The sequence below is a fragment of the Dendrobates tinctorius genome, unplaced genomic scaffold (assembly GCF_039654945.1).
Source record: "Dendrobates tinctorius isolate UK_male_01 unplaced genomic scaffold, ASM3965494v1 ptg000084l, whole genome shotgun sequence".
Lineage (NCBI taxonomy): Eukaryota > Metazoa > Chordata > Amphibia > Anura > Dendrobatidae > Dendrobates > Dendrobates tinctorius.
Genome location: NW_027361752.1, coordinates 25,931,466 through 25,956,040, shown reverse-complemented (window position 1 = coordinate 25,956,040; position 24,575 = coordinate 25,931,466). Strand labels below are relative to the sequence as shown.

Genomic DNA, 24,575 nt, shown 5'->3' with positions numbered 1-24,575 from the left:
ATAATCACTTGCGAGAAACTCGCACAATTCTCATGCAAGTCTCTCGCATGAAAACCTGGCACTGCTGCCGGCACTTGGACTGGAGCGTGCGTTTACATGTTTTTCTATGCAGCCTCACGCTCCGGTCCAAGTGCTGGCCACAGTGCCAGGTTTTCATGCGAGAGACTCGCACGAGAATTGTGCGAGTCTCTCGCAAGTGAGTATGAGCCCTAATAGTGGATGTAGGAGAACCTCAGCAGATGACTGCAATGTTACTGTAAATAATCTCTATATAAAGACCCAATATTGATATTACCACCATATGGTCAGTGGTAGATACCAGTCCTACAGAACATATAAGAGATTACAGCAGAGTTAGGCCTCTTTCACACTTCCGTTTTTGACCATCAGTCAAAATCCGCCAGGTTTTGAAAAAAACGGATCCGCCATTTTTTTTGCGGATCCGTTTTTTCCCCCATTGAGTTGCATTACTGGCGGATGTTGACGGATGGCCAACCGTTGGATCCGTTTTTGTGAGGATCTGCCAAATTGTTTGTGTCCGTCGGCATGCCTGGACGGACCTTGCAACGTTTTTTTTGTTGTTGGATCCGCATTTTCCAGTGCCCATGCCAGGAGAAAGGAAGTCAGGGAGAAATTTAACCCTGAAATCCTTTCTGGCGGGCAAAAAAAATTTTCTTTCTCTCTCTCTCTCTCTCTCTCTCTCTCTCTCTCTCTCTCTCTCTCTCTCTCTCTCTCTCTCTCTCTCTCTCCTTCCCGGCCAGCGGTTCCTTTAAAATTCTTCATTCTGCGGATCCGTTAAAAAAACGGATCCTGTGCCATCCATTCACATCAGTTAGGAACGGATCCGCTTTTCCGCCTTTTTGGCGGATTTTAACTGACACAAAAAACTGAAGTGTGAAAGAGGCCTTACAGATAGTGTCTTACCGCCGACGTTCTTTCTGATGGAATTGTTCACTTTTCACGTCTTTTCCATCTGGCCCAGACCGACAATGACAACTCTCCAGCCAGGACCAGGCTACAGAGAATACAAGAAAGACACATTTCACTTCTTATATTCCAGCCCCATCACCATCTATCTCCAACCTGCACAAACTCCTCATCCTGCTGATACCCCAATGCTGAGCCACTGCTGCCGTATGTGCCCCTATTACTGCTCCTGCTGGGTGATTCTCTGTGCCCTCTAAATTCTAAAGCAACCATCTACAATATAGTGATGCTGGGTGCAAGTGCCCTAGAAAACAGTGCCCACATTTTGCCCCCTAGAAAGTAAAAATTCCCTGTGTGTGCCCTTTTGACAGTCACAGTTACCCAAGTTCCCCTATAACAATAAGTGCTCACTTTACATTTAATAATGTCCAGAGTCCCCCCTGTACAGCTCCCCTATACACAATATGATGCTTTCTTATACACAATATAATGCCCCCTCACTGTATATATACTGGCCTCTTACTATCCCCCAAACATTTTGATGGCTCCAACACTGTATGATGGCCCCCTTACTGCAATCTCCACACTGTATGATGGCACTCTAGATAACCTCAATATAGCAAAATACACCAGATAGTCCTCAATATAGTATAATGCATCCCACTTAGGCATACTCTATAGTATAATGCAGCCCCCCATAAGCAGACTGTAATGTAAGGCAGTACCCTCCCATAGGCAGACTGTAATATAAGGCAGCACCCCCCATAGGCAGACTCTATAGTATAATGCAGCACCCCCATAGATAGACTGTAATATAAGGCAGCACCCCCCATAGGCAGACTGTAATGTAAGACAGCACCCCCCCATAGGCAGACTGTAATGTAAGGCAGCACCCTCCATAGGCAGACTGTAATGTAAGACAGCACCCCCATAGGCAAACTGTAATATAAGGCAGCATCCCCCATAGGCAGAACATTAGGTAAGGCAGCACCCCCCCATAGGCAGACTGATAGGTAAGACTGCATCCCCCAATAGGCAGACTGATAGGTAAGGCAGCACCCCCCATAGGCAGACTGATAGGTAAGGCAGGACCCCCCAAAGGCAGACTGATAGGTAAGGCAGCACCACCCCATAGGCAGACTGATAGGTAAAGCAGGACCCCCCATAGGCAGACTGATAGGTAAGACAGGACCCCTCAAAGGCAGACTGATAGGTAAGGCAAGACCCCCCCATAGGCAGATTTATAGGTAAGACTGCATCCCCCAATAGGCAGACTGATTGGTAAGGCAGCACCCCCCATAGACAGACTGATAGGTAAGGCAGGACCCCCCAAAGGCAGACTGATAGGTAAGGCAGCACCACCGCATAGGTAGACTGATAGGTAAAGCAGGACGCCCCCATAGGCAGACTGATAGGTAAGACAGGACCCCCCAAAGGCAGAATGATAGGTAAGGCAGGACCACCCCATAGGCAGACTTATAGGTAAGGCAGGACCCCCCCATAGGCAGACTGTTAGGTAAGGCAGCACCCCCCCAATAGGCAGGCTGTAAAATAATGCACTCCATGAAAAAAATAAATAAATACTCACCTCTCCTTCCTCCTGGCTCCTGCGCTGCTCTGAGCTCCCGCTCTCATCTCCTGACAGCGGGCGCCGGGCAGTGATGTCATCGCGCCCCCTGTCAGCATCTGCATCAGACACTGAGAGGGGGATGATGGGAGAAGGAGCACTCGCTCCTGTTATCATTGCGGTCAGCTGTATAGCAGACCCTGCGATGACGGGCAGGTGGCCCACTGCTGGCACAGGGCCCCCCACCACCTGCTCAGGGGCCCCATAGCGATCGGGCGGCAGAATGTAACTGTATGGGCGTGCTGTGCACGCCTATACAGTTACAGTAGCGTAGCTCCAGGTGGGCCCCCTCAGAGCATGGGTCCCGGGGCCACCGCCCTCTCTGCTCCCCGGTAGCTACGCTACTGGCTCAAGACATTAACCCCTGTCGTGCGGGTGAAAAACCTGCACTGGGATCATGACAAGCATTTTTAATGCATTTTGTTAGTACAGAAAAGCCGTAATTCTGGACTTAAAAAAGCTATTGTGTTTTTTAAAATGTGTTTTTACTGGTTCCCACATAAAATCCTACTGCCAAATAAAGGCACTGAAAATGTACAGTTCTGCAGCATCTGGAGACACTGTAGGGAAGCGTTTTTATGAAATCACATCCACTTTGCTTGAATGTATTAATACAGCAGGTGTTTTTCTTCACAAAATTCAGCTAATAAAATGCAACGTCTATACTGTGTGGTCACATGGCCTTCTAGGTACCATCATCTATGAGTCTCGTATCCCTGAATGACAATTTGGAACAGTAATTTGGTGCAACATCTTTTTTCATTTCACTGAATTTAAGCAGGAATTATAAAGCTTGGGAAATTGGAGTGATCACGAGATGCTGTAATTTGTATCTCAATGTAATAAATGCATATTGGCTCTTCAGAGAGGAAGGTCACTTGAACTCCATTTCCACCTATTGGAAGCAGAAATCCTATGATGTCATTATTGACCCTTTCACGAGCCTTGCCACAACCAGAATCTCAATTTGCAGACATGGTGTTTCAGGGTGTTGCCCCTCTTCAGCGCATAGCATGAGATCTGATTTGGCTGCATGAGAGTGATATTCCTAACATGCCAGAGTAAGGAGATTTATAGGCTATGAAATGCTCCTCTGGGAAATTAAATATGCAAATTGCCTCTCATGAGAGGAAGAGAACATGAATGCTAGTGCCACTTTCCCCTATAACGAGCCTTGCACCAGGACTTAGGATAAAAGCCAAATCAGAATATCAATTTGCAGACACATGGTAAATGTCTGTTATCTCAAGTCATGTCCCAATACAGGAAATCCTCTGTCTATGAGAGCTTTTTATGCAGATTTTATATCAAACATCTTCCTCTGTATGCGTCCAAAACATTTACTTTTTTCTATGGAATGCCAATATAAAATTTAGATAAAATAATCACCTCTCCTAAATTTCTAATATTGGTTATTTACAGATTATATTCAACCAGTATGTGTGCCCGAGAGCCAAGAAGTATTTCCACCAGGACTGAACTGTACCATAGCTGGCTGGGGTCGCACACAAAGCCAAGGTAATTTTTGCTCCATTTTTGGAAATCGAGTATTGTTGGGTTGGGTTATATTAAATGAAACTGCAGTTAAATGTAGTGCATTTTACAACCATATTTAATATACTGTCTTAGAGACAATCATTGAAAATTGGGCAACCCCTTCATGGTATTATCAAATGTAAAGAATTTTTTGCATAATTTTTTTCTACAGATTTTATTGGGGCTTGCAAAAATCCATGTACAGTACATGCTACAGGAACAGCCGCATTCAGGATGGATTTTCAATTACAGAAATTTCTGTAACAAATTGGAAAAATACACTGAATAGCTTTCTCTGATTCCATACGATAAAAATGTAGTGATGGGATGATGCAAAAATAACAAAAACTGAAAAGTTAAAAAAAGAGCAAGACAAAAATTGAAATACTGTAAAACATGGTAGACAAATTTACATGGCATTCATACAGAAATTGTTTTTGTCTCTCAACATGTGAGCACTCCAATAGGATAGCCAATATGGTCACAAGGGATAAGAATTGTCTAAAGCTATACATAAATCTTAGAGCCCCTATTATAGTAACCTTGCACCTCTATTGCTGCAGCAGCTCTTCGCCTGGTTCTCCATTCCCTCCGTATGATCTTCCAGATGTGACTTCTAAGCACCAAGATGAGTTGAACGGTTTTTCATTTCCACAACGCGTTTCAATGCCAGACAAGCGTCTTTTTCAAGTGAAGAAAAACATTCAACTCATCTTGGTCCTTAGGAATCTTCATTACAGCAGCACAGGCAGATTTCATGTTATTGTCCAAATTGGTCAACCATCCTGAAGGAGATCATCCCCCAGACATGAGGCAGCAGCAGCTATCTTCAGGTGTTCATCAGCACCTTCCTTTTATTTTTGTTTGCATTCAAAAGGGTATCATCCGAAGGTCTTGTGCACTTTTATTCCCCTATAGTTTTTCTTCCATATGTGACCTGTAAGCTTCCAACATGTTCCACGGTGACAAGGCCACATCATATCATTGACCTCTATGACAGGTGTTGCATCCCATGGTTGCATGCACTGCGCCCCATAGTTACCTATCACACTTGAAGCCTATTCAGCATGGATCTTGCCAGAGACCTAAGAGTTTGCACCATAAGACAATGATGAGCAAGTTGAGGATCATGCAGGAGGCTGTGGAAGTTGAACAGGTGAGGGTTAAAGTGTGTATGATACTTTATTTTTATCCTGGTTTAACAAAAAATCTAGCTGCCACTTTGACAGATCTGAGCGAATTGAATAGCAAAAACTTTGGTTTGTGACAAATACAATTTTTTGGAGGAATTTGTGCAAATTAAATTTGCTTTGATTCAATCCGTTCATCTCTATTCTTCAGATCTAGCAAGTCTATGTCCGTCCTTATCATGACTGGATTTGTTTCAGATGTCCTCTCTCCATCTGCAGCTTCTCACTTCAAACCCTACTCAGATTACTCAAGTCATTTTCTGAGTCAAAGACACGTGGAGCAAGGCTTATATTCCTGTTAGTTCCTGAGCTATCTTACTCTTCTTAGCAGGTTGTCTTTTCTGAAGGTCAATTTTCTGCATGCCATCTTTGTGGCATCATTGGGTAACCCTTTACCGGCTAGGTTTTTACTCTATAGGTCTTGATAAGGGGCATTCGCTAAAAGTTCCTTTGTTTGACTTGTACAGAGAACTAACTGATGAGTGTACAGACCACACGGCTATTGCCCAGAGACACCATAGAGCAACATACTTAAGGTCCCCATACACGTGAAAATAAACCTGCCCATTTGAGTGGGATTGGATGACCATCATATGTGTATGGGAGCATCCTAAATTGTCTCCAACAAATGATCTTCATGGAATTTCCACTCCAATCCTTTTGCTTGAAATAGAGATAAGATATAGAAATGTTGGCCGAACCATCATTTATCTGACTGCTATCTAATATGTATGACCAACTTTACCATCCACAATCCTTCATAATGAACCTACAATGCCATTATACTATATCCATATTCAGACCTCAGGTTTCCAACTTTGCCATGTACATAGACCCTTTTTTCCATATTAACTCCCCTGATTATCTCATGCAAATGGTAGGATGATGGATCATCTCTAAAAACTGTTAACCCTCACAATCCATAAAATTGTCAAGAAGTAACTGAAGTTAGACTTTTTTCCAGTGTATTTTAAAGTAATATTGCTGTATCCAAAACCTGAAAAGGTGAAAAGGGCTGGCTGCAATGCAGCAGAGATGTTCATTGTCCTAATTCCATTTCCTTACGTTAACTCTATAAACATTTCGAGTCAACAAAAAAAATTAAAAAAGAGGAAAAAAAACCCTCCCACTAACAATCTCATCAACATGACCATCGAGTTTATTATGCTGTATTGCTAAATCAAAATTTATGTGTGGAAATCATTTTAATAACCCTATAAACTGGCACTGTTTATTACATCCATGATAATAAAATGCTGGTAATTACTGACCTGCTTTGCAATCAGGCCACCAATTTAAAAGCACAACCACTGGGAAATGCTGATTCAATGGATATGTTGTGTAAAAACGGACAGCTTGAAATTAAATTATCGGCTTTGCCTGCAATGATACATGTGACTAGACTTCCCACCTTGAATTTTTATGGCTTCCAAATTAATTCTTAACTGTTTAATTTCTGTAATTTCTCATCAGGTCCAGTTCCAAATATATTACAGGAGGCTAAAGTTCCACTCATATCCAATGGAAAATGTCAGCAGCAAATGCCGGAATATAATATCAGCAATTCTATGATCTGTGCTGGGTACGAGGAAGGCGGCATAGATACATGCCAGGTAGAAGAGATTATAGTTGTTGGTTTATAGGGCATATAATGATTTATCTTACAGAGATTCATGTTGGTCCTTAAGATCTAAAGTACGTAAAAATACCAAATTTTATAAGAATCCAAATATTTCTAAACTTCAAAGAAAGGTGAACAAAACTGAATTATTTAGAATATGGAGAGTGAAATGGCTCAAATTCCTTGTATCAGATGCATATTAGAGGCTAATTTCTTGGGCCATTTAACTTAGTATTATTTTTTTTAATTGTGGGATGATGCCTGGGTATCAAATAGAAATCCAGGCAAACGGGAAGAACTCACAAATTTAATCTTAGTCTAGATTCAAAGTCGGTAATTCCGAACATGGCAACATTACTGAGCACTGAGCCACTGTCCTGCCCAATATATTGCATCATGGGATAGGTAGACTTTAAAAATGAGTTATTTCAGATCCATTCGCCTTGAATTTTACTAAAAATTTAGATTCTCAAAATAATTATTTGTTTGTTGTCCACTTCATGCAAATTTCGAAAAATTTTAGTTCTTTTTGTTGATTTGTAGAGTCTGGAAAAGGGGTGAAAAAGAAATAGCTCACCCACTCATCTGTTTACACGCATCTGGGCTTTCTTGCAGACCAATTTGTTCTCTTCCTCACTACTTCATGGCACGTGACCTCCTCTTCCTCCATCCTCTCTGGCGCTGCTAGTGACAATGTTTAATCCAGGCGGTAAGTATAAGGAACTTCCAAATTATTGCAATGCATTTCGGAGTAGAGCCTACTCCTTCTACAGGTGTAACAATCAGTCATAGTTAAGAGTTATGCCTGAAGGAGAAAGTTCTACTCTGAAACGCATTACAATAAATTGTATTATTAAGTTATATATACTTACCGCCTGGAATAAACTTTGACAGCAGCAGCACCCGATATCCATCACACGCCTCTCTCCTTTACTTATTATTTCCTCTCTCCATTTGGTATGAGTATAGCAGTCAGAGCAGCAGCCACCATTGGGTTATACATCACTCTTCACATGGTTGTGCAGAGCACAACCTGATCAGGTGAGCGACCAACCCTCCAGCTCAATCTCACTTCTTACCCATGGTATTGCGCAAGGTGGGCCTCTTATTTTTTATCTCTCCATTTTCACTCTGGGATTATGTTGATGCATAATCCTAGTAAATGCTGAGTTGATTTAGTCAACACCTCTGGTGACGCACGTCATGAAAATACATGTCATGACAGCAGAGGTTTACTTGGTGCCAGAACTCCAGGCATATAGTAAAGATTTAGGAAGAGGATATTGATGCCATGCAGAAGCGAAAGAGATGCTAAAGCAAGGTGCACAGAAGTGAACAAAGGAGCTGCAGCAGCAGGATATTGGAGGGAAGATGTATACAGTTTTTCATTTTTTTCATTCTGTTTAATATGCTCTGCCAACTCGAGACTCTAGAACATAAAAGGTGAAGAAACTAGGGAGAAAATAACGCAAATAGGGCGATATCAGTGAAAAAGGAGATAAAACAGGAGGTGCTCCCTTTGTTTTGTTACAATTGCTACAATGAAAGTACATAAACAGCTGCTGCAAACAGTGGGTCATGGACCATGATGATAGTGGAAGGAGACATACATTTTCCTTGCACTGCTGCCAATATCCCACAAAGGATGGCGGAGAAGTAATAGAATAAAAATAATGATTTTTTTCCGTGGTGTGGAACTACGCATTTTGAGATACTTCAACCTCTTCTTCAGTATACAACCACATTTCAGGTGGGATCCTGAAGAAGAGAATGTATAGATCCACACCAAGAAATAAATAATTGTTTTTATTCTATTAATTCTCCGCAATTCTTTGAGGGATACTGACAGCAGCACAGGGAAAATGTATGTCTCCTTACACTATCCTCATCAATTTTCTTGGCCAAATTCAAGCGAATTGCCGAAATCGAATGTTGACAAGTTCCCACATCACTAGTAGACTGCACAACAGTGGGATGTGTACATTGCCACAAGTGAAAGAAGAAGAAATAATGAACTCCAGTATTGCATTTTGAATTGAACGGTTAAGATTATGTTCATCAATTGATTTATTTTGTGCTTTCAAAAACAGAGAAAGGTTCTAATTTAGGATCACTTCAAAGTCAGAGATGCAATTATTTTCAATCTTGTTTTATTTTTTATATGTCTATCTTAAAATGTAATATAATATATAGTTGTAAAACACAGATTTAAAATCTAATGCATAGACAATATGGATGTAATAGTTACGTTATGTCTTTCGCAATATAAGAAAACTGAAACCATATAAGTTTCTGCAGACACCGACATCACCATCTAATTAATGTCAATAAATTAAAATTAACCTAAGCTTAATAACCCCCCAAAAATTGCCGCTAGCCTTTAAAACGGCTCCTACGTCTCTCTAGGCTCTGAAGTCAATGGCAATTGATTTCATCTTGGTAACACAGCACTTGGCGCTTTACTGTGCATAACAATGAATATGAATTAGCATTTCTTACTATGATGCACTCTATCAGTCTGGGGTTGTGAAATGCTTTCCATAACCTTCTGACAATGATAGCACAATAGTCACAACCAGAATAGTTCCTTCAATGCAATTGCTTTATAAGAATGCGTTGGTGGGTTTGCAAAAGGTTAAAAAAAAGGAAAAAATATACAAAAGGAAAAATAAATATCCGAGTTCTTTGTGAAAGGTTCAGTCTATGAAGATGCTTTTCTTATTGCTGCAAGACGTCATCGCTGAGACAGATGAGGAACATTTTAGAAACACTTTGCTTTTTCCTTACAATGTAGAATATTCAGGTTAATGCAGTCATTTGACATAAGTAGGTGTTAAGCGCACAGTATTTCCCTGTAATGATCGGTGTAAAGCGCAAAATAAATTCTGTAATTAGGACAATAATAATGTTTCCAAGAAATTGTCACGTGACCTTACATAAAAGTTCCTCTATGTAACTTTTCAGTCTATATCTGTGGGAGAATGGAGCCGCAGACTTCAGTTACCCAAAAGTCTCATTCACATAATCTTGAGCTCATTGTTGGGGTTTTATCTTCTGACTTTCCATCATGCATGTACAAATATTCAAAAGGATTGTCCATTATTCAGTAAATGGATAGTAGAGATGAGGAAATCTCCCAAATTTACTTTTAGGCAGGTTAGCTAGGTTCAGCAGACCAGTTTAATATGGTCCAAAAAATGTATTGTATTCTGAGGTCTCTTCTAACCACAAAGCATAATAAAGAGAAGAAAGTGAAGGGGTTAAAAATAATGTATTATTTATTTATTATGCTTACATATATAGCCCCATCATATTTCAGTGATTTACAGACATCATCATCGCTGTTCCCATTCGAGCTCACAATCTAGATCCCCTATCAGTTTGTCTTTGGAGTAATGGAGGAAACTGGAGACCCCGGAAGATACCCACACAAACACGGGATGAACATACAAAGAATTGTAGAAATATGTAATACTTACCAATTCTGGCTCACACCTATCCTTACTCATCCTCCTCGGATACAGTTTACTGGTCGTCTACACATGACCAGAGGCCAATCGCTAGACTCAACAACGCTTGAAAGTACAGTAAGAACTGAAAACTACTGCTGAGGCCTGTGAAACTGTGGCATAGGAAACAAAACATAATAACACTTTATCTTATCCATTCCTGGTCTTCAATAAAGACTTTTTGCTGGATTTTTGCAAATCAAATTCTAAAAATTTCAGACTTGCCGAAATTTCAGGAAATTCATAACTAATTTAATTTGTTATGAATTAATTCACTCTTCTCTAAGGCTATGTGCACACGTAGTTTTAGGTGCTGTGGATTTGTCTATGTGGATTTGGGAAAATCCGCAGGTAAATCCACAGGTCAAAAGACCTGCGGTTTATCTGCGGATTAGCCTGCGGGTTTGCCCTGCATTTTATCACCTGTACAATGGAGGAGATGGCAAACCGCAGCGGAATCCGCAGAAAGAATTGACATGTCAATTCTTTCTGCGGATTAGAAACCACAGCAAATCCGTGCGGAAAATTCCGCAGTATGTGCACTGCGGTTTCCATTTTACATAGAGTAAAATGGTACTGTATAATGCAGCAGATTCTTCTGCGGACCCGCAGGGCCAGAAACACTGCAGATCCGCAGCAAAATCCACATCGTGTGCACATAGCCTAATGGTTAGCTGTTTATTTATCAAATAGTTCCAATTCATGAGCTGTATCTCATTTTGCAGCGCAGTGGTCAATTGAAATGGGATAATATCCAGTGTAGGATACTGCAAATGTACAAGTTTGGCACGGTTTATGGAAAAAAGAAGGCCCATGTTTCAAACAATTCTTAATGAAAAAAAACACTTCTTAATTTCTATATTAATGGAGCCATTGATCAAGTATGAGCATGCCCAAAAGTTCATTGATTCCTTGCCTAGATTACAGATTTCATGGAAGGGGATTCTTTTTTTTTGAAGATGGGCCAGTTGTTGAAGCAACATTCACAGAAAGAAATTGTCATGTCTCTAAGCTTAGTAATTCTTGCCTACTACATATGGTTCTATGTATTTCTCGCAAAGCAGACGTATATAGCAAAAGGAATGTTTGACTTAATTAAAAACATGGTCACTGTGTCATTTTAGGGTGATTCTGGAGGCCCACTCATGTGTCAAGTAGAAAACCGATGGATCTTGGTTGGTGTGACCTCATTTGGATATGGATGTGCCCAACCAAATCGACCAGGCGTATATGCAAGACTGACTACATTTTCAGACTGGATATATAATTTTATCATATAAGACAATCAGGAATTTAAACCAAACACTTTTAGCTATGTAAAATTACATAAATTCTGGTCTTTTATAATTAAAATGTATAACCTTAATAATATTTATATTAAAATGCTAATTATGAAATGAAATGTGAAATAAAGTCAGTCTTATTAGTCACATTTTTGAGCTTGTTATTTTTTTATATTCTTATCAAAGGATGAAGAAAGATAGAGTTTAAAATATAGAAATCGAAATAAGTGCAACATTAACATTTGCTGTATGCTAACAAATGATTGTGTTACTAAACTCTTTCCAACATCGGAGTTTGCTTCTTTTCCACTATGGCCATCTCCATCTATGATAGACCAAGTAAAACCACGGCAGCCGGGGGGTAGCCTCCTCAGCCGCTCCAGTACTCAATGTGCTGGAGGTTTTTCCATCTCCTGTATGCTGTTTAGCTTTGAGACGCAAATGACTGCAGACAGAGGCTGGAAACAAACAGTTCAACTTTATTCTCTTCAGGGCACAGCACGTCCAAAACGGCTTCAGGACTCATTACACGGTACCAGCAATACATCTTCACTACAGCAGCACTCTACTTCCTCTTCTATCACACATGGATGGAATACACAAACAAGCGAGCACGCCACATGGAACACGGTGAGCGCGGCACTTCGACCCTTCTTCCTGCGACTGACTTCAGCCCACGAAGGTACCTGTCTACTCCATTATAGCTCACCCCTTTATGGCACTGTTGCTCCCACACGTCTCTTAGGCTTGTAGCTCACTAGACTCTTAACACAGCTCCCGTACTCCAGCTGTCGCTTCCACAGGGGGCTCACCCATTGACCTCCCTGGCTTGAGCAATTCAAGACATGGGCTGGTTTCCATAAACAGACTTGGCTGTCACTTCAGCTCTCCGCCATTAACTGACTTGACTTCTGAGGCTCTTCCGTTAGCCTCCCTAATTCTTCAGCTCCCAGTCTCCAACTGAAGGAACCCCAGTAATCCTGCTCACTGGCTGCTGATGTAGGCACAACACTGCACTTCATTGCTCAGAATAGCTGAGAGACTCTGCTACACTTTGTGTCTCAATCGACCATGCTTAACAGGACTTCTACATCCTTTCCAGTACCTGAGGCCACCCCCAGCTACTCTGCACTCGAGCAGGAAATCTATCTCCCTTTTCGCTCCCGGCTAGCCACTCCTCTCATTAACCCTTCCAAAGGCTCTCAACTGGTTGTGCTCTGTGCCCCCTCCTAGAGTCCCTTTTGTAATACTACACTTATCTCTACATAACTAATGTCATGTGGCCGCAACACACACATACACATGACATTCATACTGCACACAGACATGTAAGGAATACAAATAATATATACTTCTTCAGGGTTAGGCCCTGACCTCCTTACATTCACATCAGGTTACTCTGGAAACTCAGCAAACAATTCTGACATCATTATCCAAGGCTTTTTAAGGTGTGCTGCCTGACTATTCAGAAAGTAGAGCATCCTGTTACCACATACTTTTCCAGGAGTTTGCCCCATCTGTTATTTAAAGCAAACCTGTAATTGAGAATTTTGCTAAAGAAAACTACAGGAATTGTCAGGTTAGCGTAGTTACACTGATTAATTTAATACCTGTCATTTAAGCCACAATGATGAAGACTAGGCCAGAGTGCAAAAAAAAGAGCAGCCCACAGTCCCGCCCTGAAGCACGAGCATCACATTGACTGAAAACATCTAACACAGATTAAACAACAACCACAAGACAGACTTCGTCAACCCAGGTATCAATTTAAACAGAATAACAGTGCCAACCTGACAATGCCTGTAGTTTGCTTAGCAAGATCCTGATAACAGGTTCACTTTAAATTTGATCCAGTTAGGTGTCTATTTATTTTCCCTACCTCTCCTGTCTGCAAGGCAGTAACCAGCATCTAAGCTCAGCCCAGCTACTTCTCATGCTATTTTTCTTTTCTGCTCTGCTATGTTAAATTACCTTTTTTCAAGCCCTTACTGCAGTATACCAGATTGCATATGCATCACTGCTGTTTCTGTGTCAGCTGCATACCCTGCTGTCCTGGTCCTTGTAAATCTACATGCCATCTGGCAAGTCCAACTTTTCTTCTTCATTACCTCCTGCTACTCACCGTGTCCTGCGGTTTAGAGAGTCCACCTCACCAAGAAAGCCCATGACAGATTGTATCACAGTTTTGCTATTTGCCTAGCATATTTGCCCACTAATGTGTTGTACTGAGAACCCACATAAATAGCATGGCTTAGCAACGCAAAAGTTCATTTTGCACTGAATTCTTCTAAAGCATATATACATCCTGGAAATTAGACTTAATGTTCAACTTTTAAAAAAATCCTCCCATTAACTTTTGTTCCCGAAGCTTGTTTTTATGTGCTTATAGTGAGTGTGTTAATATAGTCACTGTGGTGCAGTGACCACTGTGTCCGCTAGGGGGTGCCGTGTGGGTATCCCAGGACAGGCATACAGGCATGTTTATTGTGGCATTTGGAATAAGATGGTAAATGACCGTTATGTATCCCAAGGTGGGTGGTCTTGGGATGAAGGCTTGATCGTATGTTGATCAGCAGAGGTACTGCTGAGGTTTTGTTATAGAATGTCAGGGAAACCTTCAGGTGGCTGGTGCGACGGGTGGGACCAGTCACCTACAAACCCACCTAGGGGCGTGTGTCTAAAAGCGCCTATAGTAAGCTGTATGTGTATGAATGGTTGTAGGACCTGCGATGAGGTCATAACCATGTGATCCGGTGGGCGTGGCTACGGACCATATAAGGTGACCAGGGTAGGTCACATGAGTGAATGCCTGGACCTGGTTGGTCCGTATGGAAGGTCTCGTGAGGCCGACTGATGGAAGATGTGGCTGCCTTCCAGAACAGCACATGTGGACGCTGTGTGTAATGGCTGCATGTGTCTGACAGTTCTAGGAGAGAACAGATGTCTGCAGTGTGAAGCAGCTAAGAAGGTAACCCGGACAGGGTGAGCTAACTGTGTTTAGGCAAGAGCCTGCGTACCAGACATAACACAGCCTGTGTGACCACAGGGATAACAGAGTGAAGCTCTGTCATGAACGCTATGCTGTTTTGATATGAAAAGCCTGTTGCTGTTTATGGTTTATGCTGCATAATAAACATGGACTGATTTATGTTGAGAAACCCGATCCGGACCTGGTTAATCGGCTGCCTAGCGAGTGTCCCCAACATGAATAACAAGTGCTACCTTACATCACCTACTGCAATTTTCTCCTATATCCAGTGCTGTTCTGGTCCTCTCCTGAGTTACTTCACTGCTTTCAGACTCTCAGGATCATATTGCACTCTGTGTGACCCAGCAGTGGCAATCACAATGTAAGTGTATAGTGTGTGAGAACAAGGCTCCTAGGTGTACATTGTAAAAGAGACTTCTGGCTCACACGTAGAGTGAGCCTGCACCTCACTCATAGTCCAGCAGTTTGCCCTGTTCTCCATACTCCTCACTCTCTCAGCACAACAGCCAGCTCTCGGCCCCGCAGTTGTGGTCACGTAAAAGAATGTTTTCTCCTACACATGGCAAAGCTAAGAACTCCATCATCTCCTATCTATTGGCCACGGAAATGCTGCCTTTCCGCCTGGTGGATACAGACAGTTTCTGAAAGTTGATGGCCGTCGCCATCCCTGATACCATGTAATACTCTATGGATGACTAATTGAATACAGAAAATGTTTCAAATGCTTTTTTGGAGTGTACCATTGAAACTTAACAGAAAGCACGTAAAACTCTATGGATGAATAAATTAATTCAGAAACATTTTTCACCTTTTTTGAGTGTGATATATCACTGTAATGTAACACAAAGCACATTATATTCTATGGATGACAATATAGAAATTTTTTCAAAATTTTGGGAATTGTTAATGTTTTTAGGGATGTACTGATTAAAATCTTACTTTTCAAAAGGGGGTACTCATTTATGCTGAGTGCTGTATGTTTATGATTCTTTTAACCCCTTCATGACCCTGGACGTAGCCATACATACAAGTCACTAAATACCCACCCGTATGGATAAGTCAAAGCAATTTTGCAAAGCACTGAAATGCGATTCTGACAGAAGAAGCAATTCTGACAGATAACATTTCGCACTCACGATGCTTTATCATCATAAAATTGCAAAAATATAATCGTGTCCCGCAAAAAATAGTTGACATACATGGGAAAAATAAAAAAGTTATAGCTCAGAATAAAGCAATGCAAAAATAACTATTTTTCTATAAAATAGTTTTTATTGTGTAAAAGCACAAAAATATAAAAAACTATATAAATAAATCTAAAATAAATCTAACATCAGATGCAAAAGAACTCACCTTCCCCTCCCATATCATTGTCATGAAAAGGGTCACAGACTCACAACATATCGCAACTCAGGTTTCAGGTCTTGGAACAAATCGATTCGAGTAGAAGAGGTATAAATAGGGTAAAAACCCTCAGGAAAAGGGAAGCATATTGGATTTACACACTTCAGCCTTTGGAACCCAAAGGGCTCAATCGGGACTATGACTTATCTGCTTATGTTTTATATGTATATACGTAATAATATCTATGCATACGTATGTTACCCTGGGCTATGAGCCAGATTATGCAGACATTGATATATTTGATATATTTAATATGAATATAATTTTATGAATTTGTCTCGTAAATAAATGCATCATACGACTTTTTCTATTTTATTTCATTTTGTTTTTTCCTTTATTTTGTATATTATAGTACGATACCAATGACTACTCTGATGAAGGTCCAGTGTTGGACCAAAAACGTTCAGTAACTTTTTGTCTGGATGCCAAATAAATGGAACTTTCTTTTTTCACCAATTTGAGTGCCAAGTTTATCTTTACTGGTATAAAATTCTGTGACACCTCTGTGGTGTCAATATGATCACTCCACCCTTAGATGAATTAATTTAGTGACTTATGGGGAGTTGTGCTGTTATGACACCTTAGGGTCTCTCCCAGTGGGTCATAACACTGCCAAACAAAACAGTAAAATCTGCACTATAATATAGTGCTCCTTCCCCTCTGAGCTTTGCACTGTGCTTGAAAAGTATTTCTTGATTACATATAAGGGTATTGGCACATTCAGGAGAAATTTTTACATCACATTTAGGTCCATTTTTACCTACTAGCCCTTAGAAAAATTAAAAACTAGGGGCTAAAAAACATTTTGGTGGTAAAACAACATTTCTTCAGTGCCCAATGGTCTAAAATTTTATGAGGCACTTGTGGTATCATTCCACCCCAAGATGAATTCATTGCCGGGTGTAGTTTGTACAATGAAATCACATATGTGTGAGTTTCTGATTTTCTCGCATATTAGGGTCTCTATCAATGTGACATGGTATCCTCAAACAATTCTAGCAGAATCTGAACTCCAATATGGCACTTCCTCCCTTCTGAGCTTTGCACTGTGCCTCAAAAGAAGTTTGTGACTACATATGGGGTATCGTGCACTCAGGAGAAATTTCTCAGCAAACTTGTGGGCCCATTTTCTCTTGCTATCCTTGTGAAAATGAAAACATTTGGTATTAAAACAACATTTTTGTAGGAATTTTTTTTTCTTCATTTTCACAGATCAATGTTGTAAAACTCTGTAAAGTACCTGGGGGTTCCAGGTTCTCACCACACATCTAGATACATTACTTGAGGGGTCTATTTTAAAAAATAGGGTCACTTTTTGGAGGTTTCCACTGTTTAGGCACATCAGGGGTTCTCCAAATGCAACATGATACCCGCAGACGATTCCATAAAAGTCTGCTTTCCAAAACGTTACTCAATCCTTTATGAGAAATTCGTTCATGTAAATAATAATAATAATAATAATAATAATAAATTTTATTTCTATAGCGCCTACATATTTCGCAGCACTTTACATTTCAGAGGGGACTTCTACAGACAATAGACATTACAGCATAACAATAATCACATAGATCATAACAGATACCAAGAGGAATGAGGGCCCTGCTCGCAAGCTTACAGTCTATGAGGAAAAAGGTAGACACGAAAGGTGGGTGGTAACAGTTGCCCATTATTGCCATGATGTTAAGTGTGTAACAGTACAGAAACAGAGGGCTTATAGACGCATAAGCATGTGGGAGCATGATGCAGAGAACCTGGTCATGGTAAAACTTTTGGCTGTGCCACACAGGGATAGATTAGGTTAATGTGTTGAGGCGATAGGCCAGTCTGAATAAATGCGTTTTCAGGGCACGCTTAAAATTGTAGGGATTGGGGACTAATCGTATTGACCTGGGAAGTGCATTCCAAAGAATTGGCGCAGCACGTGTAAAGTCTGGGAGATGGGAGTGGGAGGTTCTGATTATTGAGGATGCTAACCTCAGGTCATCAGCAGAAAGGAGGGCGCGGGTAGGGTGGTATACTGAAACAAGGGAGATGTAGGGTGGTGCTGAGCCATGGAGGGCTTTGTGGGTGATTGTAATAAGTTTATACTGAATTCTGGAGTGGATGGGTAGCCAGTGTAATGACAGGCACAAGGTAGAGGCATCGGTGTAACGACTGGTGAGGAATATGATCCTGGCTGCGTAAATAGTAGTTTTCTAACACATATGGAGTATTTGCGAAATCAGGAGGAATTGCACAACAAATTTTGGGTTCCATTTTCTTTTGTTACTCTTGTGGAATTAAAAAATTGGGGGCTAAAATAACATTTTTGATGAGCTTTTTTTATTTTTACAGCTGATTGTTCTAATCATTTGTGAAGCACCTGGGAGTTAAATGTGCTCATCACATTGCTAAACATATCCCTTGAGGGGTCTATTTTGCAACATGGGGTAGCTAGTGAGTGGTTTCCACTGATTAGGCACATTAGGAGCTCTCCAAACGGGACATGGAGTCAACTAATGAGTCCAGCAAATTTTGCATTCAAAAAAGTTAAATGGTGCTCCTTCCTTTCGGAGCCCTCTGTCTGCACAAACAGCAGTTTTCCACCAGATATTGGGTATCAGCACACTTAGGAGAAATTGCACAACAAATGTTATGGTGCAATTTCTCCTTTTACACTTGTGAAAATAAAAAAAAGTTGGGGCTAAAAGTATGTTTTTCTGACAAAAATTACATTTTTTTATTTTCACTGCTCAAAGTTATAAACTTATGTGAAACACCTCGAGGTTCAAAGTGCTCACCACACATCTTTATGCATTCCTTGAGGGCAGGGCCGGACTGGGACTAAAATTCAGCCCTGGCATTTGAAGTTACACAGGCCCACTAGTCACATGGTGACTATATAATATCTTTATATAATATCTTTGTACACTTATAATTTACAAGAAGTGAGAGGAGATTAACACGACTATATAACATGTAGTCACAGCTGTGCCCAGTATTTCAGCTCAGTCCTATTTATTGCTTTTAGGTACAGTACTCCTCCCAAAGCTCTGTCCCCTTTTGTATGCATGATTACAGAATTCCTGGCAGAACTGCTCTCTATCGGGCAACCAGACCCCCTGGTCATAGCCGCCCCTATCTTACCTCCCAACTTTTGAAGAAGGGAAAGATGGACAAAGACTGCCGCCGCAAATTTTGGCCACGCCCAGCCACACCCATTTCACAACTAGTCACACCCATGTCCACACCTAATCGCACCCATTTAGCACAGCTGATCACACTGACTGGTACTGAGGGCACAGTGGCTGGCATCATGGGCACACTGACTGGCACTAAGGAAGAGAGAAAACAGAGAGAGAGAAAAAAGAAAACAGAGAGAGCGAGAAAGAAAGGGGAAAGAAAGAAAGAACAGTGAGAGACAAAGAAAGAACAGTGAGAGACAGAGAAAGAACAGAGAGAGAAAGAAAGAGGGGAAAGAAAGAAAGAACAGAGAGAGACAGAGAAAGAACAGAGAGAGAAAGAAAGAAGTAAAGAAAAGAAAGAAAGAACAGAGAGAAAGAGAGGAAAGAAAAAGAAAGAAAGAGGGGAAGAAAGAACAGAGAGAGAAAAAAGAAAGATTAGAGAGAGAAAGAAAGAACAGAGAGAGAAAGAAAGAACAGAGAGAGAAAGAAAATGAGGGAAAGACAGAACAGAGAATGAAAGAACAGAGAAAGAAAGAAAAAGAGAGAAAGAAATAAGGAAAGATTCTACAAAGATACTATAGCAATAAGTAAAAATTGTGGTATACATAATATGTATGGGGCCAAAAAAGGCCTCAAATCATCATATGGCAGATAGAATAAACCAATACATATGCATAAAGGACACTTGATAAAGACGACTGCAATCACAAAGGATCAATATATAGAAAGGAAGGCCAGCAGTCAAAATGTCACATACAATACAAAATTTTATTGATAATATATAATAAAAAGACATAGGTACATGGAAAAGGGGGGAGGGGACTCACAAATGGCTGAAAAGAAGGCCTAGTAGGTCACCCATATCTCCCAGGCAAACAACCCCATGTGGTCATACCGCAAAGAAGTTCATGTAAGAGTCATACTTAATTAGGTAAATATACTATAGATATACATAGTGAACCGAGACACACAGAACTAACCGGTATTAAAAGTATCTAATCTGGACCAATTGTTCATAATAATAAAACCCTACAAAGGGTCTGCGATATTACCTGGACAGAATGGGGTAAACCATGCATCGGCCGGACCCCGATGCGCGTTTCGGAGCGTACTGCTCCTTCCTCAGGGGGCGTGAAGATACTATAGCAGCCCAGCTCCCATTGTAGTGCCCACCTGAGCCTCCCGGTGCAGGACCTATCATGATCCGCTCACATGGCCGGCATCCCCGATTCCAAGGCGATCCTGCTGTCTGCGCTATTGGAGGAGGACACGGTGATGGATCTGAAGCATTCCTGGTTCCGTCACAATCTCCTCAAGAAATTATCTCATTTCCGGTCAGCTTCCAGCACATCACTTCAGGTGGTACGTCATGTGTGTGTTTTAAAATGCTCCTCGGGGCTCCGCCGTGTACTCCTGTGTCCGTGGGAAAAGCCCGCTTTGTATGCTTTTTTACACACTTGGCTCCGCTCCGTACATCCCGTACACATATGGCTCCACTCCATACACACACGGCTCCACTCCGTCCACCTCGTACATGCGCGGCTCCGCTCCGTCCACCTCGTACACACGGCTCCTCTCTGTACACCTCGTACACACGCGGCACCGCTTCGTACACCTCGTACACACGGCTCCGCTCCGTACACCTCGTACACACGGCTCCGCTCCGTACACCTCGTACACGCGCGGCTCCTCTCCGTACACCTCGTACACGCGCGGCTCCTCTCCGTACACCTCGTACACCCACGGCTCCGCTCTGTACACCTCGTACACCCACGGCTCTGCTCCGTACACCTCGTACACCCACGGCTCCACTCCGTACACCTCGTACACCCACAGCTCTGCTCCGTACACCTCGTACACACACGGCTCCGCTCCGCACACCTCATACACACACGGCTCCGCTCCGTACACCTCATACACACACAGCTCTGCTACATCCACACTGTAAATCCTGACCCCACACATACTTACCTCAACCAGCACCATAACAACAGCAAAGCAGAATCTTGCAGACGGTAGAGGCAAGGATGAGCGCACAGGACCTGTGATGAGGTCACAGGAGGGGCGGAGTCAGGGGTGACATGATCGGGGGTCTGGACAAAGGCTCCTGATCATGTGACCACCTGACTCCTCCCCTCCTGTGACCTCATCACAGGTCCTGCGAACAGAGCGAGCAGGCAAGCGAGTGCGACGCTGTGAGTGGCTGCGGGGGGGGAGGGGGTCTCATGCTAAGGCGAGGATGGGGGGCGTGGCGGCTTATCTCCCTGCAGTGCGGGAGGAACTTGAAACTATCACCGCCATGCCCGCAGAGGGCCAGCGGCAGGAGCAACAGTGGCCGCAGCAGCTGGCAAGCGGCCAGATGATCGGGCGCTGCACCCGCGGCCCACGTGACAGCGGCCCAGCGGGAAAATGCCCGGTTGGTTATATTGCCAATCCGGGCCTGCTTGAGGGGGTCTATTTTCAAAAATTAGGTCACTAGTGGGGGGTATCTACTTTTTAGGCACATCAGGGGCTTTCCAAACAGGATATGTCATCCGCTAATGATTCCAGCCAATTTTGCATTCAAAAAGTCAATCAGTGCTCTTTCCCTTCCAAGCCCTGCCAAGCACTCAAACAATAGTTTTCCCACACATATGGGGTATTGACGTGCTCAGGAGAAAATGCATAAAAATTGGGGTCCATTTGCTCCTGTTAGTTTTGAGAATATAAAAAATGTTGGTCTAGATTAACATTTTTTTAGGGGAAAAACTAAGCAAATGTTCATTTTTTCCTTCGCAGTTGCAAAAATTCCTGTGAAACACCTGAAAGGTTAGTAAACTTTTTGAATGTGGTTGTGAGCTCCTTGAGGGGTGCAGTTTTTAGAACGATTTCAATTTTGAGTATTTTCTGTCACTCAAAGTCACTTCAAATTTGATGTGGTCCCCCCAAAAAAATATTTTGTTGGAAAAGCGAGACGACGCTGGGCAACTTTTAACCCTTCTAACTTCCAAACTAAAAATAATGTTTCAAAAGTTGTGCTGATGTAAAGTAGACATGTGGTAAATGCTATTTATTAACTTTTTTGTTTGGCATAGCTCTCTTCTTTAAGGGCATAAAAATTAAAATAAATGCGTCATATCAAACACATTTTACCGCTAGCATGAAGTACAATATGTTACAAGGAAACATTCCCAGGATCAGAAGCGTTCCAGAGTTATTACCACATAAAGTGACACTAGTCAGAATTGTAAAATTTGGTCTGGTCATGAAGTTGAAAACAGGCTTGGGGGTAAAGGGGTTAATGGATGGCTAATATTGTATTGAATTGATATCTTGACAAATTGTATAACTTAACACTTTTAAAGGAAAGTTAAGGGTGGACACATCTGTACTGTCAAAGTGGTGGAAGCAGTAGCGTAGCTACCAGGGAGGCAGAGGGAGTGGTGGCCCCAGGCCCCACGCTCTGAGGGGGCCCACCGGAGCTACACTACTGTAACTAACGACATGCACGGCAGGCCCATACAGTTACATTCTTTGTCAGAGCAGGGAGAATCGATCTCCCTACTCTGCCGCCCGGCCGCTATGGGCCCCTGAGCAGGCGGTGGGGGGCCCCGGTTCCAGCAGTGGGCCCCCCACCTCACAGCCAGCAATGTCATCCTGGGCTATTCTGTGCACACAGGACCTGTGATGAGGTCACAGGAAGGGCGGAGTCAGGGGTCACATGATCAAGGGCTTCAGTGGCTGCAGGACTCTGGTGTGCTGGTTGTCATGGTGCTGATGAGGTGAAGTTTATGTGTGGGGTCAGGAGGTGTTTACAGGGTGGATGTAGCAGAGCTATGTGTGTATGAGGTGTATGGAGCGAAGATGTGTGTGTATGAGCTGTGCAGAGCTTAGCTCTGTGTGTGTACGGATCGGAGCCGTGTGTGTATTGGGTGAGCCGTTTGTGTACAAGGTGTACGGAGTGGAGCCGTGTGTGTATGGGGTGTACGGAGTGGAGCCATGTGCGTACATGGTGTACGAAGCGGAGCCATGTGTGCAAGGTGTATGGAGCGGAGCCGTATGTGTACAAGGTGTATGGAGCGGAGCCCCATGTGTACGGGGTGTACGGAGCAGAGCTGTGTGTGTACAAGGTGTACAGAGCGGAGCTGTGTGTGTATAGGGGGTGCAGAGCAGGGCCGTGTATGTATAGGGGTATCAGGTGCAGTAATAAGGACACATGCGGCAGCAGCGGCTCAGTATTGGGGTATCAGGTGCAGTAATAAGGATACATACGGCTACAGTGGCTCAGTATTGGGTATCAGGTGCAGTAATAGGGACACATACGGCAGCAGCGGCTCAGTATTGGGGTATCAGGTGCAGTAATAGGGACACATGCGGCATCAGCGGCTCAGCATTGGGGTATCAGCTGCATTAATAGTGACACATACAGCAGTGGCTCAGCATTGGGGTATCAGGTGCAGTAATAGGGATACGGCAGCAGCAGCTCAGCATTGGGGTATCAGGTGCAGTAATTTGGTCACATACGGCAGCAGCGGCTCAGCATTGGGGTACAGGTGCAGTAATAGGGACACATATTGCAGCAACGGCTCAGCATTGGGGTATCAGGTGCAGTAATAGGGACACATACGGCAGCAGTGGCTCAGTATTGGGGTATCAGGTGCAGTAATAGGGACACATATGGCAGCAGCGGCTCAGTATTGGGGTATCAGGTGCAGTAATAAGGATACATATGGCAGCAGCGGCTCAGCATTGGGGTATCAGGTGCAGTAATAGGGACACATACAGCAGCAGCGGCTCAGCATTGGGGTATCAGGTGCAGTAATAGGGACACATACAGCAGCAGCGGCTCAGCATTGGGGTATCAGGTGCAGTAATTTGGTCACATACGGCAGCAGCGGCTCAGCATTGGGGTATCAGGTGCAGTAATAGGGACACATATGGCAGCAACGGCTCAGCATTGGGGTATCAGGTGCAGTAATAGGGACACATACGGCAGCAGTGGCTCAGTATTGGGGTATCAGGTGCAGTAATAGGGACACATATGGCAGCAGCGGCTCAGTATTGGGGTATCAGGTGCAGTAATAAGGATACATATGGCAGCAGCGGCTCAGCATTGGGGTATCAGGTGCAGTAATAGGGACACATACAGCAGCAGCGGCTCAGCATTGGGGTATCAGGTGCAGTAATAGGGACAAATACGGCAGCAGCGGCTCAGCATTGGGGTATCAGGTGCAGTAATAGGGACAAATACGGCAGCAGCGGCTCAGTATTGTGGTATCAGGTGCAGTAATAGGGACACATATGGCAGCAGCAGCAGCTCAGTATTGGGGTATCAGGTGCAGTAAT

General features: G+C 42.7%; 1 protein-coding gene across 1 annotated transcript in view; it reads left to right on the top strand.

Annotated features, from left to right (window-relative positions):
• Positions 1-11,842, top strand: part of TMPRSS15 (transmembrane serine protease 15) — a 473,521-nt gene extending 461,679 nt beyond the window's left edge. Inside the window, exons 23-25 of the mRNA XM_073584497.1 lie at positions 3,977-4,072; positions 6,754-6,893; positions 11,535-11,842. Of these exons, the coding sequence (XP_073440598.1) occupies positions 3,977-4,072; positions 6,754-6,893; positions 11,535-11,690 (392 nt within the window). The 3' untranslated portion in view covers positions 11,691-11,842. The remainder of the gene's footprint in view (positions 1-3,976; positions 4,073-6,753; positions 6,894-11,534) is intronic.
• Positions 11,843-24,575: the final 12,733 nt, after the last annotated feature.